General features: G+C 41.3%; 1 protein-coding gene across 4 annotated transcripts in view; it reads left to right on the forward strand.

The window, feature by feature from the left end:
• The window catches only part of CLASP1 (cytoplasmic linker associated protein 1), a 170,674-nt gene that overhangs the window by 67,241 nt on the left and 84,377 nt on the right, over positions 1 to 19,056 (forward strand). For all 4 annotated transcript variants that reach the window (XM_063161787.1, XM_063161788.1, XM_063161789.1 and 1 more), the window contains exons 9-14: positions 13,084 to 13,236; positions 14,199 to 14,272; positions 14,939 to 15,031; positions 16,363 to 16,508; positions 17,236 to 17,371; positions 18,095 to 18,165. In XM_063161787.1, the coding sequence (XP_063017857.1) occupies positions 13,084 to 13,236; positions 14,199 to 14,272; positions 14,939 to 15,031; positions 16,363 to 16,508; positions 17,236 to 17,371; positions 18,095 to 18,165 (673 nt within the window). The remainder of the gene's footprint in view (positions 1 to 13,083; positions 13,237 to 14,198; positions 14,273 to 14,938; positions 15,032 to 16,362; positions 16,509 to 17,235; positions 17,372 to 18,094; positions 18,166 to 19,056) is intronic.

Here is a 19,056-nt window from a genome sequence, read left to right on the forward strand (position 1 = left end):
CACCATTCTGTCTCAGTCTTGTTCCACATCAGCTTCTCTTGGCAGAATCACCTGTGAGAAATGCTAAGAAAAGATGAGTGATTGTGACTTCTTTTCCCCAGTAGTGGTGAAAATGGCTGTGCCAGGCTTTTTCTGCAATCAGCATTCCCAGCTTTTGCATGGGAACCCCTTTGGTTTTTAATGTCTCCAGTTCTGTTTAGGTCAGCATTTGTTTTGTGGAGTGTTTAATGAGCAGATCCAGAGTAAGATGTTAGCTGGGTTGTGGTGAGTGTTTGTATTCTTTGTGGTAAATGTGAGTGATTCTGCTTGGCCTAATTTTCTTTCTTTAGGGCTAAGTTAAATTAAATTACCTTACACTTGCCATAGTTTAATAGCATCTCAAGGGCTGCTGCTTTGGCTCAGCGGGTGTCTTATAACTTGTTAAGCAGCAATAATTTGATCGTGCATCTGAGTCCTGAGGCAAACTCATCCTTCCTTTTCACTTGACAGACTTTGCCCTTGAACCAGAGGAAATCTGCTTGCTTGTGAATGTTTATTCAAAGCTTCCACCACCTCTTAGCAAGTTTTGAACTTGATTAAAACTAAGAGATTAAGGTCAAAAACAAGTCTGCCCTTAGTCCCTTTTTTAGTTCTTCTTGTGGGTGAGATGGTGTCGGGATTAGAGTCAAGTGGTACAGGAGATACAGCAGAGAAACTGGCAGAGTTCAGATTAGATGAATCAAGATTTTACTGGTCTGCCAAACACATTTTTTCAATTTGAATTTCCTATTTGATCCTGACATATTGTTATGTGATGCAGTAAGTAGCTTTATGTGGTAAAACTGATTTCTTTCATTGTTACTTCTTGGACAGACCAGCTGTGGAAGTCTTCTACTGTGAACATATATGTGGGAAGAAAAGAGCATGGTTACTAAAGCAGTCAAATGACCAGCTGTGATCAGAATCAATTATTAAGTCCAACTTTCAGTCATGGCAGATGGTTTTGGATGGCTGGATGACAGGTTAAAGTTTTACCTAGGTGCAGGGACCTGAGGAGGGTTGAAAAAGGGTGCTGAGCCATGGGGAGAAAGTGAACAGCAGCACTGGCTGAGGCCAAATAAAAATGGGTTGGGCAGCAATGTCTTAAACTGATTGGGACACAACTACTAGTATTTTTTAACTGCCCTTTTTCTTTTAAAAGAGAAGGAGGGAGATATTTGTGCTTATTTTTTTATAAAGTCTAATAATATAGTCAAATAATAGTAATTATTTTTATCTGTGCTATGCATTATTTATATTGCAAGCACTTTGAGAAAGAGGCTTTCTTCTTTGTAGCACATTAAAGTTCCCCTGCTTGCTTGGAGTTTCATGTTGCCTCTGAAATATGAATACCAGATTTAGTAGGCTGAAGTAATTAATGACAAAAGGAAGGAAAGTTTCAGCAATGTCTTCACTCTACCTTTTTGTCTGCTTTTCTCTGAGTATGACTGCTCTATTTGCTATACCTAATGATGATTCCTTGTGGGGAGGAACGTGGATGAAGGAATGAAGATCTACCTTTTCTTTTAAAGGTGTTGGGGAGTAGATGAAACAAGCTTCAGGAAAACAGAAGCCCTGCTGACTATTAATATTTTATAAATTGTGACATATTTTTGGTTTTGATACTTTTCTCCCGTGACTTTTTTCCTTAAGCTCATGGTTTTCTTAAATGGAGGCTTTGAAGGACAGGTGAAAGAGGCCCAAGAAATTGATGTATCTCAGGAATTGGAGCTTTCCACTTGTAAATCAAGCATTCAGACTGTGCTTGTATTTATTTGAAGCTTAAATATTTATTTGAAGCTTAAATATCAGTCTGAATTGTTTATGTTAGCCAGCCATGTGGAAACCATATGCTGTACTGAAGTATCTGTCAAATAGGCTACTAGTTGATGTACTGGAACCTCTCCATGCTCACTTGAAACGATATAGAAAAAAATCTGAGATAATAGCAACTTTAAAAAGTCCTGCAAAGTTCTGCATGCTTTTGGATTCCCCTCCATCCTACAGGTATAGAGCCGGAAGCAGAATTTGGCCTAATGTGATGGTGATTAAATAAAGGAAATCCATATACTCTGATACATTTTCTGGCATTTGCTCTAATTCTGACTTTTCTGCACCACCTGCAGTCAGCTTCCTCATGTGTACTTGGCCTTTGTTTCCACTGTGCCAAAAAAGTGGAACTAATCCTGTCTAGATCATACACAAATCTGTGCAGAGTAGTATTATAAGTTACTGCCAGTGAGCATGCATTCTAAAAATTACGGAACAAGCATTTTTTCTCTTAAAGTAAAACCTTTCTCATATTATTCCCTAGTTTTTGGTTTTGCATCTTAAAAAAACCCCAAACATTTTCAATGCTGCCTTTGGCGTCACTGGTCTTGAGTGATCATAATAGATACAATAAGATTTTTCTACAATGATCCTGAGAAAAGTGAAATGCTGCTTTTCATTTACCGTGTTTATTCTCTTTAAAACTGGGGGTAAAAACCAAATGGGCTTGATTGTCAGGAAGCCATTACTTCCCTCTGCCAGTGTTGGCCAAAATGAGTGTGATGTGAGTGGGAATGGGTATTTCTCCCCAGCTCTAAGGAGCTGCTGCTCTCAGCTCTGGTTGCAGTCGAGTGTGTTCATGTAGACATTGCAAAAGCTGGCCTGGGCTGCAAATGTTGGTCGGGTGTACTGGTGCTGAAGCAGCTTCTCAGAGGCTCTGCTTGCTCTCAGGGAGCTGTACTGAAGTGGTGGGGAGACAGGAATGTTCCCAAGTCCTGCTTTTATCAGTTAGGAGTAGGCAGAAGCTTGTGCCTTCCAGTGCATCAGGAGAGTGGCAGGCAGAGCTGCTGAATCTGCGGAGGAGCGTCAGCATCAAGTCTGGCTCCCCATCCCTTTCCTTTGCTGCCAGCTGCAGTGGAGATCACAGAGCCAGCTCTTTAACTTAGTAGCCATTGTGGCAGGAGCTCAGAGGCACCTCAGACCATTGTTTGGTAACCATTTCTGGTTACAGAGCATAGCCTGGATCATAAAATTCAACTTTGGATTATTCTTAAATAAACAGAACTTGTCTGTATGCTTTGCTTGTATATGTGCCTTCACAGTCTGTAGTAATATGCATCTTTATAAAGATGAAGCATTTATTTATGGTAGAAATTCCTGGTTATCATGCTGGTCATGCCTGTTTTACTAGTTGATAATCTTTCTCAAAAGGCATGTAGGCTGGGGAGTTGTTCCATAGTTTTCCCTGTGGTTTTTCTTTTGTCTCAACTGCCTTCAGTCTAAGACATTCTTATCTCATGATTATTGCCCACTGAGCATTTGACAGTATTTTAAATGGTCATCTAATTAAAGTACATTAATTATGCATCAGGCCAGGCATTCTGGATGGGAGTCACTGATGTGTGATGAGTGTAACACTGTATAGTTTTGCTAGTGCAGTACCCATGTTCTTGCATTAGCCTTTAATGGGACAGATAGAATGCCTTGGGATAGAGGGCTCCTGTTTTCTGTGGCTGTACATGCTGTAGGCTAACAGCCTTGTTTTTTCCTTCATTGTTCTGGGATAACTGCACCTATTTTGTTTTTTGGCTCAGAGGTGGCTGCCTGGAAAGTTTAGATGCCCCACCATCTCACAGGAGGTGCTGAGCAACATGTCCCTGTTAATGATTGCAAATAAACATAAATGAAGGTACTGGGAAGGGCTGGTTCTGCAGCTTCCCCAGGTCCCTCCAGCTCAGCTTACTGGCTTAACTTCACTGACCCAGCCATCCTCTGAGAATTAACCCAAAGGAAACAAGGCTGCAGCTTGGCATTTTTATCTCCTTGTAGATATCTCTAGAAAGCTTTCTTCTGCAGGATTTGGTGCATTAGGCTTTGCAGGATGTTCTGTGGTGGCTGGAAGTGGGATCTGCAGCATTTCTGTCCCCCCCACCAATGTGCTCTGTGTAACTGGAGGCAATAGGCAAAAATAGGCAAAAAAAGGCCTTTGCCTTTTTTTGTAACAGCACTTTGTCCTAAAAACGTCAGGATGCTCTTTCCTTCCAAAAACAGCTCTGTGTGCTCCTTGTCAGTGCTTTACACCTCGGTGTTCTGTGTGTTGAGAGTGAGCATCCCCTCAAGAAGTGATAAGTACTAACAGTAGAAACTGCAATTTCCTTGTGTTGACAATGATGGGGCAGTCAGCGAGAGGTGAGCTGCACTGGTCATTATTGCCCGAGGAGGCAGAAGGATCTGTGCAGGGAATGCCAGCTGGGGAGTGCAGGCTGGAGAGGTGCCTCACCCTGTGATGTCATGGCAGCAGATGGTGCAAATAGCTGGAAATCTGGACCTGGTTGTGGGGCTGGAGTCACCTGCCTTGTCTGCTCATGGGGCTCCTGCCACCCACTGCTGAGAAACACTGTCCATTGGAAGGCTTGAGATTGTTGGTGTGCCTGCTAATTGAGTTCCATAGGGTATAGGCAGTCCAGGTAAGACAAAATGTCACATATTGATTCCACAGGTATCTCCTTGTTCCTTCAGGTTTTTGGCAAATAAGCCCCAGGCTGCTGCCAGCAGGTGTCTCCCTGGGAGCTTGGTTTAATCTTGGTTGCTGTTTTCCTGTAGTGCCAGTCCTGGGAAATACAGAGAACTCAGTTTCAGGTGTGGCTAAACTTCAAGCATCATGTAAGAACAACTAAATTAAAATTTTTATTTCTAATGTTTTGATTCTAATATATGATGTTATTTCTACTTTTCCCAAGCCCTTTGCAAATGTTCTTTTTTGAATATGCATAGAGCAGGTTTGAAGATAGTATGGGGAAAATAAGAAAACATTTGTGGCACTCCTTGCATCTTTAGTAAGAGGAAGAGAAAGGGATCAGTACAAAAAACTGTTCAGGAATGGAGCTTAATCTAGGCTCTGGCAGTGCCCTGGGTTCTTCACACCCTTGGGAATGTCCCTCAGCTCTGTCTCAGTTTACTCACACATTAAAATAACAACAAATACTTCTTGCTCTTGTCGAAAGGCTCAGCCTTTTAGTTACATTTATATAATTTTTAAAGTGAATGCTGTGCAAACTGATCACAGAGCTGGCAAAAGAGGCTGTTGCCTGGGGTGCTGGATGTAGTGTGGGTGACCAGCAGCTGGGTGATGCTGATGTCCCTTGCTGCCTTAATCCTGATGTTGACTTGCTGCAAGCACAGGGAGTCCAGGCTGTTGCCATAAGTTTTCCAGCAAATGCAGAGATGGAGGTGAGAGCAAGGAAGGGGAAGGTTCATGGATTGCTCTTTAACCTGACACATCCCTGCTCTGTGTGCATGTGGAAGTGGTGCCTGAGGGAGTTCCTCTGCCTCTGCAGAATGGAAGTTTTCTGTCTTGTGAATGAAGGCAGAAGATTTCACTTTCTTTTATATAATTATTTGCATAAATAATTAAAGTTCTGTAAGGCTGAGGCAAGATCTTAACATTGCCACTGCAGTGCAGCACAGAGGATTAATATTAAAGTGGGAAATAGTGAAATCTGCAGTTTGGGTGTGACAGGATGCTGTGACAAGGCTCATTCCTGAAGTTCTGTCACAAGATGTTTTCTGACTCTAAGAGATCTCCCTGATCAGCCTTTCTCACTGATTGGTATCTCTAGGGCCCAGGGACCCACTTTGTCTCTTTCATCTCTGAAGATTATGCTAATGAGAGCACAGTGAGGAGGGAGTAATAAGGCAATGCAATTTAAAGGGTATTTTCAAGGGTCCAGAACAGAAGTGGGGCAGCACCCCCTGGCACAGCCAGCAGGGAAAGCCTCAGCAGCAACACCCTGGTGTGGAGTGTGTTGGAGGCTCTGAAATAGCTGGGGAGATGTGTGGACAGCCTGGCAGGGATGGAGGGTGGGTGCCCCACAAGGCATAATGAGCAACCTCTGGGAAACCACAGGGGTAAGTGCAGGGCAGGGAGAAGCTGCTTTTGCTCTTTAAATTGAAACTTTACGTAAATGTGTGGGATTTTGGGGTGGGTGTGTTTTTCCAAGGTACGCGCTCTGGATTTCCTGGTGCTCTTGAGGTCTGGGGGATGGCTGTGTGGCTGGCTGGAAAAAGCACTGTGGGAATATTGTATTTCCAAGGATTACTTTGAGGAAAGTAAATCCTTATCTCTGTCTCTTCTCTACTTTGATTTTGCCTTATGTACATGTCTGTGTCTGTCTCTCAGTTACTTAATTTTTAAAAATCATTATGGGGTAAAGGCTGTGTCTGCGCAGCTCCTTGCACATGGGTGTTTGATTCTCCTTTAGGTGTCTCTATGAACTGTAGTAAAGTAATTGGTGAAGCTTATAAATCCTAGCTCTTAATGAATTTATTTCAGTTTTTGAGGCTTTTGTGGATTATTTTGGTTATCTGAGCTGGTGCTCTTTCACTCAGTATCATAGTTATTATGTTGTCTGCTATTGATATTTAATTTAATAAAGCTGATAGAAATATAACATTTGTACCGCCTCTTTTCTAAATCTGCTTAAAGCTAATGGAGATTTTCATATGGCTGAAAACTGGCTAAGTGACAGTTTCACTAACTTTTAAAAACTCCCATTTCCAGGTGTGTTAGTTTCATGAACAGAAGTTTCTTTAAAGTTTTGTTTGCTGTGCTCTTAGTTGTGCTAGTGCTCATAGATGCTATTAGAGGGGGCATGCTGTGACTTGTTGACATGATGGCATTAATACTGTCAACATTATGGTTAAAAAAAGTTCTGTTTTGAAGTAAACAGGCTCATTAAATCCTTTTTATTTGTCTCTTGTTTTCAAGTCTTTAAAATTCTTGTTCTCAATCATGCTTGCAGCCATCCATCATGGCTACATCTTAAATTGGAATAATCTGATTCCAGGATTGAAAATTTTAATGTCCCTCAGAAAAGTAACTTAAATCATCATTAGCTGCATGATTTCAGATCAGTCTTCTGCAGGATGATTTTGGTTGACTTACCAGGCCAGTCCCTGAGAGCAAATTTTGGGTGTTGCTGGGCTGTTGCTTTTTCTTGCAGATTGAAGTTGGAATTTACTTTCCATATGCTTATTGTGTCTGCCTAGTCTGGGGTTGGATGTGGTCAGGTCAATGTGTGCAACAATTCCTCATACCAGTTTGGTAAAGTTAATTTTATCGTACTGATATGGGTTTAATAAATATAGGGTTCCTCACTAACAAGAATGTCCTTTGTAAATGATTTCTATGCCTAAATGTTCTTCTGCTTATAGAGGGATGGCAGGCATGAATACTCTGAAATTGCTGTAGTTGGGTGCTTGAGTCTAAGCAGTGTGTATTAGAACAATAGCATATGTAAATACAACGTATTTGGAGCAGAAGACAATTCCAGCTGCTACTTCTTTGAGGATTTTTCTTTTCCTTTGTGACAAGAAAGTTGAAGACCTATTAGATTCATTAGGTAGTGATTAGACAGAATGAGGCAGCAGCCAAGATGATGGCTTTCCTTGCTAAGGAGGGAAAATGGAAGCATTTGGGATTAATGAAAAGCATGTGGTGTTTAAGAATCATTAAAGCAAAAAGCATTTTGCACCTGCCTCGCCTGACATTCTTGGCCTGAGTCTCTAAGCACCACCTTACCTGTGGCTGATGGCAGCTGTGTTGTTTATTGTATATATTATTGCCATAAATACATTGACTAGACTTGCATTGTTGAAACCTTATTCAGGAAATCTCCCACCCATAATGATGTGGATTGTAGTTTAAATAGGGTGATATATGTGAGATAAGAGAAAAAAAGCCAAGGTTCTGGGAGATATGCATGTCCTTGTCATTGTTCAGCCCCTGGAGCAGTTCATGCTGAAGCCAGGTTTTTGGGACTCCAAAGCCAATTGTGAAGGAGATGAGGTGGTTCAGCACATGGTGCCAGAAGGCAGCAGCAGGGGTGGGCTGGGACTGGAGCTGGTGACTGGGTCAAACTGGGATAACTGGATATGATGGGAGGGAGAGGGGCAGGTGGCATTGGCAGGACTGACCAGGGTCACTGAGGCCCAGTGAGTGGCTTTTTAGGTGCAAAACACTGCCTGGTGTGGAGGGTGGGAAGGAGCAGCTGTGTCTGTGGCCAGGGAGAGCAGCTGGGACACTGGGAGATGGCCAAGCAGGAAACCTTAATGATGTGCTGTGCCCATGGACTCCTGCCTGTAGCTGCCACTCCTGTGTTTTTAAACACTTAATCCTGCTGAGGACCGTATGCATGTCTCTTTATCTTTAGTGGGTTTATAAACTCATTTTCCTGGAGAAACCTCTACAGCACCTATGTTGGAGTTGGACAGCCTTGCAGCTAACCCATGCCTGGATTTCATGTGTGCTAATGCGAAAAGGCTTCTAACCTCAGCTGAAGCTGTCTCACTTGGACACCCAACAGAGGGTGACAACAGAAGTCACAGCTGGGGATGGGGGTGCCAGATGCTGCCCTGGGGGGAGGGCATGAGCTGAGATGTCAAAGGGGGGTGTCTGTCTCAAAAATATGGTCCAGTGCTCATGGAGTTGTGCCTGGCAGAAAGGATTAAAGAGGAACACGCCCTATTTCCTTTGGTATTGCTAGTTTTGCTGGTGTGTGTTCTTGGCTTGTAAAGGGCTCTCAGATCTTCAGGGAGCTGGGCTTTGCCCACCTAGCGGGGATTGAGCATGGAATCTGGAAGTGCTGTAATGTTTGTCAGCTCTAGCAGCTACCTGTCTGCTCCTGGTGGAGCGTGCCATAGGAATGGTGGGAGGCAAGCTCTTCTGGTGTTGTCCACTTCCATCTGCACCCAAAAGTGGGATTGTTCTGAGAGTATTGCAGGTGATTCATGAAAGAGGTACCCATCCTGCCTGTTTCAGCTGCTCTGATGTTGGAAATGGAGCAGATGATGAGTGGGCACAGTGGGCCCAGCACAAGTTTAGTCCTTTACAGAGTCAAATCTGAGGACCGTAGTGGAGCATCTTTGTGAGGAACAGATGTGATGGAAAGCTCTCTTCCCAGTCTGTCACCACTACAGAGTGTCTGTCTTCTCTAAAGCTTACAAACAAATAACTAAAAGATTTGAATCTGACATCCTAAAGTTTTTAAAAGCCAGAAAACTTCTTTTTTCATTGGAAAGGACATTTGAGGCTCTGCTTTAAAAGGTCCCAGGCTGGTGGTGCAGGCAAGGGAAGTGCTGGCCCTTGTTTACCATGGTTTCTGAGTAGCAGCCTCTTCTCCCCACTTTTCACCTTGGCCAGACCTGAAGGGGTTACATTTTAAAATGAATAATGACTAAATTTATTCGTCATGGACAAATGATGACAGCTGTTGAGATGCTCCTGTTAGCGCTTCCCAGGGGATAAAGTCAGGCTGGCTCCTAGTGCAAGGCAGCCGAGCCAGGCACGCTCAGCTCATCTTCATCCCGGATTATTTGTCCTGGCTTCCCCTCACTAGTAGGGAATTTCCTCCCTAGAAGTGAGCCCAAGTTTGCCAGGCTGAAATGGGTGTTGCTAATAAGAATTGTGCAGATCTGCAGCCGTAGAGAGAGAGAGGACAGAGGCCATGGCTGTTTAAATCCACGTGTGAAGACAGCATGCTTAATGAATCCGAGGGGCAATGATTGATTATGTTGTGGACTGAAAGCCGCGGCGCTCGGTGAAGCACTCTTACATCTGGGCACGCTATGGAAAATATGAAGGAATGTTGAGGAAGCTTATTTGCAGAAGGATATGTACTTGTAAGCAATTTTCTCTTCTTCTTAAATAATGTAAAGGAATTGAAAAACGTAAAGCAGATTGTCTTTCTGTCTCTGAGACAGCAGAGTGGCGAGCAGACAAAGGCCTCTTTTATAAGGGCATGTCTTTGACAGAGAGTACTGTAAGGTCCTTATAAAAGAGCACTGGGGGTGTCTTGGGATGGGAGAATGTCAATGGTTATTTAATGTTAGAGTGGGGCACTGATCCCGCTTCAGTGCACCTCAGCTGGCGTCCTGAGAGTTACACCCTTGCTGAATTTCCCGTTTGCAGATATGATGAAAAATATGATCCCAGTTCAAATGATTATTATGAGCAGGAATCAATGGCTGGCAAAGAAAAAAAAGGGATTTGTAACAATAATGTATAGTAGCTTGGTTTTCTGTTCTTTTCTGTACTCCCGTGTCCAGGTTCCTTTCTGTTCTTTGTTTCTCTTTCTGTTCTGCACACGTGCTCGGGCAGACTTGATGTGCAGTTCTGAACGTGGTGCTGTCATTCTGCACTGCTCAGATGAGAAAATGCTGTTGGGTTGTTGAAGGGGTTTTCTGGTTTGATAAATATGTGATGCTTAGTTTGCAGACTTAATGAGCAGGAAGATGCGATTGCAATCCAGTCATTCCCAGAACTGTGGGTGGGCTGGTTTGATTTTTCGAGTGTTGTGTTTTTTGCTAATGCTCAGAAAAGCCTGTTTTAGAAAGAAATTATAGTCTTACTTAGTTGCTAAAATACTACAGGAGTGCAATGCCTTTAATATCTGGATTTTTTTTTTAGTTTTGATTTATTATATGAAATAGGAAACCACACCCTCTTCTCCCTTCAGCGGGCTGAGGCTTTAAAAATGCATATAGAAGAGGAAGTGAGTTAACTAAGGCTGCATCCAGATAGTCTGAAATGCAGCTGATGGAGAATTTTATTACCTGATGGAAGAGGCTATGAACTAGTAAAAGTACCTTTTGTTTCTAATATGACTGACTTTCTCCTGGCTGTTAATACACACATGTCAAATAATAGTTTATTAAATATTTATATAGGAGCTTTTGAAACAATTGCACCTTGAACAAGCTTTGCTTGAAGTTTTTGGATTGAATGGCTGTCCAAGTCTTTCTGAATCACTTAAACCTTGTCCTAGAGGCTTCAGAGATTACACATTTTAAAGCCTATTTTGATCTGCCCTGACCTTGGTGCAACTCACACCAAGTAGTGTTTTTGAATTAATTCCTGTTTGAACTAGACTGTGTCTTTTGGGGGGAAAAAAAATTCAGTTTTGCTTTTTTAAGAACTGCCTGTGGTAGATTTCACTGGGTGATGCACCTCCTAACCTCACAGAGGGTCAGCCCTGTGATTATTGCAGAAAATGAAGGGGGGAGCAAGGGGGAAGAGAGAAAAAAAAGGCAACTCAGAATTTAATTTGTTTTTAACCTCTAGCCAGTTGCCTTGTTGTATATTTTTTCGGTTAGGTAAGAAACAATATTAATAAATCACACTGGAGAACTGTGTTAATAAATCTTCAGTAGCTGTGTTAACACAGAACATAAGCAACTTATTAGGAATCTGGCTAGACTAAACAATCTCTTGCAGAGAATTTTCATTTAATTGAATTAAAAACATATTTTCTAATCCTTTAATCATTCTCACGATTGTTCCCTGAGCTCTTTTCAAATTAGTTTTGAATTACGTGTGTCAGAACAAGACTGGTGTCAATAGGGAGATAGCACGGTCTCCATGGCTGCCTTCAGGCACCGTGTTAAAGAGACAGCCCACATCCTAATTGTGGTTTATATCCTCTTCAGCTGTGTGACCTGAAATTTATCTATTTATCTATATTCTTTTCACTTTTGCCTTGTTCACTTTTTCCTGAACAACAGTACAATAACAGTAATAGAACAACAGTTATTATTTTACCCCTTTCCTTTAGAATTGTTTTTTTTCCCCCTAGCCCTTTCCCATATTTCAAGACATCTTAAACATCAAAATGAAGAGATGTCCTTGTCCACCTTTTTTCACTTTTGGGATGCTTTTTTGTAGCTGCCATGTCAGTATTGAGTTGTGACTGGAGTATGGCATCATGTGCACTGCTGCATATCAAAATGGGGGGTGTAGGTTTTTAGATGATCTGTGATAGTTCTCCTGTGTCCAGCTGCTAATAAGCCAGTGCCACTTAGGGCAGAGAAAACTGAAGGTGGTTGAGCTGAGAACAAAACAGGCTTTTCTTCCTGTTCTTTTGCCTCCCCAAGAATATGCCTGTACTGTTATCAAGTTATTTTTTTACTTTCAGAAAGCTCAGCCTGTATTAAATTTCACTCATTAGTGTCTCACTAGGAGCCTGTATTTGTTACTAGATGTTCCCAGATGCTTTCCTGAGCAGGGATGGATTAAAGCACCTGCTTGACTTTTTGCCAAGTGAAAATTGTAAAGGAAATGTTGTTAATCTGGTGGAGAGTGTGTGTGTGTACCTTGGGCTGCTGGAGAGGGATGGGCATGAAGCTGATCTCAAATCTTGAATGAAGTGTTCTTGTGGAGATGCTGAGTGATGGGGGCTGAGCTGGCTTTCTGGCCTCAATAATTACGTGTTCCATCTATATCAGCTGCCCAACTGCTTTGTCACCTTTCAACCTAAGGCTATTTTTTCAAGTGAATTAGCTAATCTGTGTAAAACTGCAATATAAGCAGTACTTTGGAATTGAAGTAACCTTGACTGAGAATGTAATACATTTTTAGTTAATTTATGTTCACATTTGGTGGTAGAGGCTGAGGTTGGATGTACACAGAAGGTTATGTAAGGTTTGATGCACCTTATAATTATGTTTTCATGAATTTGAGGAAACTTTTTGTATTTCTTTGTAAGGAATCTCCAGTGTTAATTTAAAGAGTTAAAGGGAATTTGTAGCTCCAGATTGGTCTGTGGTTCATCAACAACATGGGTGTTACCATAGGAACTTTCCTGTTTATCCTTGATGATTGACTGTTTATCCTTGGTCTGGTGCAGGCAGTTGCTGCTGGATCTTGGACTTGCTTGTGGTCTTAGTTTCACTACAGTCTGTGTCAAAAGAGTTATTGTAGACATAAATGTGAGAGCTGCAGACTGTCAGCACCCCAAGTATTATCTGGGGCTTGCATCTTTTTGTTGTAGATTTGAAGTTCATTCTTTTCATCTGAATGCATTTATTGAATGGTTTATAACATAGTGGCTGCAGTAGTGAAGGATTGGGTTCAGTGAGCTGGTGGCATTCCATGGCTAACTGGATTTTAGCATGAGGACACTGCTGAGATGGGAGCTGGCAGAGCTGGAAAATGTAGCATGTTTGCCATAACACAGTCGTGTTCCTTGTGACATCCCTTTGCTTTGTTGGTCTTACAGCTGAATGTGGGTTTTTTGACAGATAAAATTTTTGATGATGAAGACTCCGTGGATGGGAACAGACCTTCCTCAGCCAGCTCCTCTACATCTTCAAAGGCCCCTGCAAACTCACGCAGAGTTGGGATGGGCACTACCCGCAGGCTTGGCTCTGCACCTCTGGGCTCCAAGTCTTCAAGTAAGACAATAGCCTGTGTAAATTGATGTGCCTGTGAAGTATTTACAGTGTTCATACTGAGCTTCCTGCATGCACTCCCAGACTGGCCCCCAGAATCCAGTAACAAATTTTTCCTTATGCAGTCATTATGTCTTGTGTTCTCTGCATGCCACAACCAGAGTCTGGTAGGATGAATCTCCAAGCAATCCCCACATCCCCATAATTTATTTTGCATTTTGAGAGGTTGCACCTGTGTAGTTATGCACTGAGGGCTATGAGTAAATCATGTTGGTGCTCCAGTGTGTAGATTTTTGCCTCTGTAGTTTCAACTCTGTCTGAACTGAGGCTGCTTATAGCTACATAAGCTATATAGCCACACTTCAGCCCTTGCAGCCTAAACCTGACACACTAGCTTTCTTTTAAGACCTTTGGGCGTTTCTGGTAATGAAGGTGCAAAAAGGATACTGATCAGTCATTCTGAATGTTAGCACTTATTCTACATGTAGCTCTAATTCTCTATGTGTCCTAGGGAAAGGGAGAAAGTTCCCTATATCAGGCAGTCTCTAATCTGATTAGTATTCCAGAGACTGTTTATCTTCCTTATCGTTCGTCTGTTTGTGCACCTGTCAGATCTCCACCTTCATCTATTATAGATGGGATTAAATCCTTTAAAATAAAGTCTCCCATATAATTAAAGTAAGTATTCCCTTTCATCTTTCAGACTGTGTCCCCTAACTGTTGAGTGACTACTGTAATGACTTCCCTAATGTGCCCTGTGTGCCTGTGAGTCGAAGGATGCCATGAATGTCTCACCAGTGCCTGGCATTGAATTTCCCTGCCTCTGCTTTCATTACATCTGCAGCACTCCCAGGCTGCATGGGTAGTGAACTTTCTCCTGATTAAGTGCCTTGATAGCTGGTGGTTTCTTAATTGATTCTCTTGTTGATAACAAGATTGAAAAGGCTTTTTCATTTGTGTGTCAGCAGCCAAAGAGGGGGCAGGTGCTGTGGATGAAGAAGACTTCATTAAGGCATTTGAAGATGTCCCAACAGTTCAGGTAAGTAGAGTTAACTGTTAAACCATTCTGTACTAAAAAGTAGAAGGTGGATATAGGATCTCATGCTAATTACTGTTAAATTGTGCTTCATTGTGATGTTGGCAAATCTTTAGGGGGAAGCAGGTTAGAAGTTGAAGGCAGGCAGGTTTTAAATGGTGGGGTGTGCTAGTAGTTTATGTGAAACCCTCTGGGAACTGAAAGCTGTAAAGGTGACTTGTGTCTCAGGCATCACTGCTGTTGTGAGTGTGACAACTGGACCATGCATGTTTGCTGATTTAGCTGGATGGCTGAGATGCATCATGTATCCCCTCTCCTTCACTGGACCTTTATATTTGGGACAGCTGAAAAGCACATGTGTCTACTCATGATCTTCTGTAGGTTTTGACTAATATAGCCACTAGTAGCTGCAGAAATGCTGCTTAAAATTGTGAAACTATACTAAAATAATGCAATATGATCCTTTAATTATCTTGTGATAATTGCTAAGTTTTTAGTTGCAGACAATGGGTGTAAAGTCTCTGCATTGTGCAAAGCCAGTTGTGTCCAAGGCTAGCACATGATGTTTAAGCATTGAGGTGCAAAGGACATAAGAATGTAGTTGGGAAGTGATCTGATTTTATGGAGTAAATCCTGCATTACAGTGCTACTCTGTATTTCAATTTGTAGATTTATTCCAGCCGGGATCTCGAGGAATCCATAAACAAGATCAGAGAGATCCTGTCAGATGATAAACATGACTGGGAACAGAGAGTTTCTGCGGTAAGTTGTGAATTTAGATAGCATCTCTATTAATAGAAGCTTTTTCTACACTGAGCTTAATCCCACTGAGGGTACTGAGAAAACCTCAGACTAAGGCTGGAATGTAGTTTTAGTGGTGAGCACTTGTTATGTTCTGCCAGACTTGTGAGAAATGTTTCCTTTTCAGACTGAATTTAAGCCACATTTGTGAAGGAAATTGCTATGTGGTATACAAGAATCTGTTGAGACAGCATCAGGTTGAACTGGAAGTTGTGCAGCAAATCCAGGTTCAAAGCTACAAATTTGCTAGCAGGTTCTAAGATCAAAATGTCAAGTCTTACTCAGAATATCTTAAAACTTACCTGATAAGGCAGAAAATTACTTTGCTTACAGAGAACTTATTTATACTTCTGCAAAAGGGAGGTGTAAAATAATTCAGCAAGAATCTACACACTTAAGTTTTGAATAAATAAATATGACTGTGGGAGTGTGGAAGTGGAAAATTGGGTGTTATATGCATGTCAAGACCATATACTGTTTACTGAGGTGAGTTGTGTTTTCATGATACAAATAGATGCAGTCTTGTCTACACAGTAGACTTTCATCACTGGTTTAGAAGCTTTGCCATGTCTGTCAAACCCTGAATTACAGATCTGAGTGGCAGACTGGGCTGATTCAGCTTACTTCTGTTTAATTTTATTTCTGTACTGAGTAACAGGGAGCTGAAATCGAGCCCATGTGCAGATGCACTGGTGCATGGGAGGGCCTGAGAAGGTGTCAGAGGATTGTCTGTAGGATGAGATGGTGGTCCCTGTAATATTAATAGGAAATTTCCCATTTTGATGGGGTCAAGGTTCCCCTTCTGCTAAAGCCAGATAACTTTTAATGAAGTCAGTGGACACATTCTGGGTCTGTCATTATTACCCAGGCCTCAGTGTGAACCATGCCCTTTAAGTCTAGATATCTTTTTAACACAAGAGTCAGCTGTGAGATTACCTAAACATTAGAAGCTGCTGTAAATAAGGGAACAAAGGGGAATGTTTAAGATACCTTTTAGTTTAAAAAAAATATTGTTTGGGTTATTAACTATACCATTTGAATAACTGAATGCAGCACTTCTGAATTTCTGTAAGTTAGCAAGGATGTTTAGCTTATTGTACTTAGTATGTTAACTAACCATGGGTTGAATATAAGATAGGAAATAATAAAATTACTTGGCCATCAAGAATCAATTTCCTCAATGCATGTAGGTGAATAATTGCACAAGAAACCTGGAACCAGCTATTGGTCTTGAGCTGTCTTTTTATTTGCTGCTCATTAACAGTAACTGATTTCTTTTATGTTCCTAACAGCTGAAAAAGATCCGCTCCTTACTTTTGGCTGGAGCTGCAGAATATGATAACTTCTTCCAGCATTTAAGACTTTTGGATGGAGCATTTAAATTATCTGCTAAAGACCTGCGCTCTCAAGTTGTCAGAGAGGCTTGTATCACCTTGGGGTGAGTTTATTTTCTGTGTGTTTGAAATGGGATGTAGAAGAAAAGGATCAGGCATTGGTTAAAACACAGTTAGGATGCAGCTAGTGCTGTATAGTTAAAGCTAGAACATGGTTTTTCTGCATCTGTTTCAAACCCCATCATGTAGGCCACTAATTGTAATTTTGCCAGGCTGTGTTCCTGAGTACTAAACAATGCTGATGGGGGGTGCACGGAATGAATGAGCAAGCCATGCCTTCATGCACAAGTAGGGAAGCATTGAACACTAAAGCTGGAAATGTTTATGTTTTCTTCTGGTTCAGATTGAGCTAGTTTTTATTTCTGATGGTCTCTCCTTTGTGAAATACTTCAAGAAAAAGTGTGCTGCAGTGTTTCTGACATTTTTTTTTTAAATAGGGAGCTTTAGAGAAGTTGTAATATAAATTATAAAATAACAAAAATATTCTATCACCTTGATCCCATTTGTTTGATAATAAATTTTTAGCTGTGCTAATTACTTTATTTTATGCTGACCTTACTGTTTCTCAGGGTTCAGATGAATATAGGACACAAGTTTGAAATGAAAGGAACTGTTTTTTGAAACATGGTGTTATCTGTCCTTTGGAGTTGGAGAGGAGGTGACAGTTGCAAAGATTGAGATGTCAGATGTGCTTACGTCACATGTTCTGTACAAGTCTGACTTGCTTTATCTTCAGCTCACTTACCAGCATGACTTCATTCTGTTTTTCAGACATTTGTCATCAGTTCTGGGAAACAAGTTTGACCATGGGGCAGAAGCCATCATGCCAACAATTTTTAATCTAATTCCAAATAGTGCCAAAGTCATGGCCACTTCTGGTGTTGTAGCAGTTAGATTAATCATTCGAGTAAGTATACATCAAAAGAGAACAGTGTTATAATTTCCAAACACTGCAGTGTTTCTGATGAAATATGGATGCTGCTGCAATAAAAATGAGATTAATGCCTAATCTACTTTTCTGATAGGGCTGGGCTTGGCTGTTTCAGATGTTCTGCAGCCTTGTGCAGATGATGCTTGTTGAGCTCTGCCAAAATAGTAGGGGAAATTTTTCTTTTTGCAGGGAGAGATATTTCCATCTCTCTAAGAGCTGAGCAAACATTTTTCTTTTAAAGGGTGTTAGACCAGCCTTGCAGCACAGATTCATCCTCTTAATTATGCTCTAAAATACCTCACAGACAGTCCCATGTTTCTCAAAAGTCTTAGTTCACAGTGGTGACTCCTGCCTAGTGATTCATTGGGTAAGCTGTAGGTAGCCTAATGTCTCTAAAATTGTCACCACTGGCAGTTCAGATCCTCCTGCAGTGACTTCAGCTACTTGACTCTAGAGAGTGTCATTAAGAAGAAAATCAAGTACTTATTAAAGGTATTTTAGCTGATAAATTGTAAAATATTTTTGATATTAAAAGTCTGCCTATATCTGTTAGTGTTCCTTTATCTAGCAGTTCTGTTTTTAAGTATTGAGCAACAGTAAGGATCTGAATACTGAGCTCAGATGGCTGAAGAGATGGTCTTTCATTCTGTGGAACTGCTATGTAAAGATTTCTTCCTGTTCTTGTTTCTTTACTTCCAGCACACGCACATCCCTCGGTTAATACCCATCATAACCAGTAATTGTACCTCCAAGTCTGTTGCAGTTAGAAGGTGAGAATTGAGTTTGCATTTACTGCTTTTTAATAGTAAGTAGATGTTTTCTGAAAATGTGAATGTGTTTATTGTTATTTGTGAAAAGGGTTGAAAACACACTTACTTATTATGACATGAATCTCATTCTTCTCCATGATTTGACTTCAGATTAAAAGTCAGCTATCCTGTGTAAACTGCATCACTGCAGAGAGGAAAAGGCATTTTTCCACAAGAAGAAATGTTTTTTAAACTAATTGTTTTCCTTTCATGTTGTTATAACAACGTATTATTTTGGCATTTTTACAGACACGTTCCTCTTCCCCACTGCTCGTTGTTACAGTGGCTTCTTTTCTTTGAGCCAGTAAATCAGTCTTACATGAAAGCATCATGTGGAAGGGAAGCTGGACTGAATGGTCTAATGATCCTTTCTGCACTTGGAATCTACATGCTTCAGCCAACTACCTCACTGGGAGACTCTTGTCTCCTCCTTATGCATTAACTGGCTCTCTTTGAGATAGACAAAAGGAAGGGCTTTGTGGTTGTATCTGGTGACAAACCTTGAGCACGTTTCAGCACACTTGTGCCTTACGGTTCTTGAAGTGAGGAAAGGAGATCAAAGTTGGAAAGGTCTGTCCCCACATGAGGCTAGCTGTGAGGTTTCTGTGTGAAGCCTGGACTAAGAGGTACAGAGTATCAGTGTCAATCTCCTGGGACTTATCCTGTTTATTGAAAAAGGAAGCTTCCAGGATTGTTTTATGGCAATTCCTCTCTTCAGGCTTCTCTATAGCAAGCTGCCTCCAATTAATACTTCTGACTGTTTATTAATGTTGTTTTAGAGCTGTTGATATTTTTTATTGGGGCCAACACTGAATTTTGATGTCCCAAAACGTTTCCTAAGCAAACCTTGGT

The sequence above is a fragment of the Melospiza melodia genome, chromosome 8 (assembly GCF_035770615.1).
Source record: "Melospiza melodia melodia isolate bMelMel2 chromosome 8, bMelMel2.pri, whole genome shotgun sequence".
Taxonomy (NCBI): Eukaryota; Metazoa; Chordata; class Aves; order Passeriformes; family Passerellidae; genus Melospiza; species Melospiza melodia.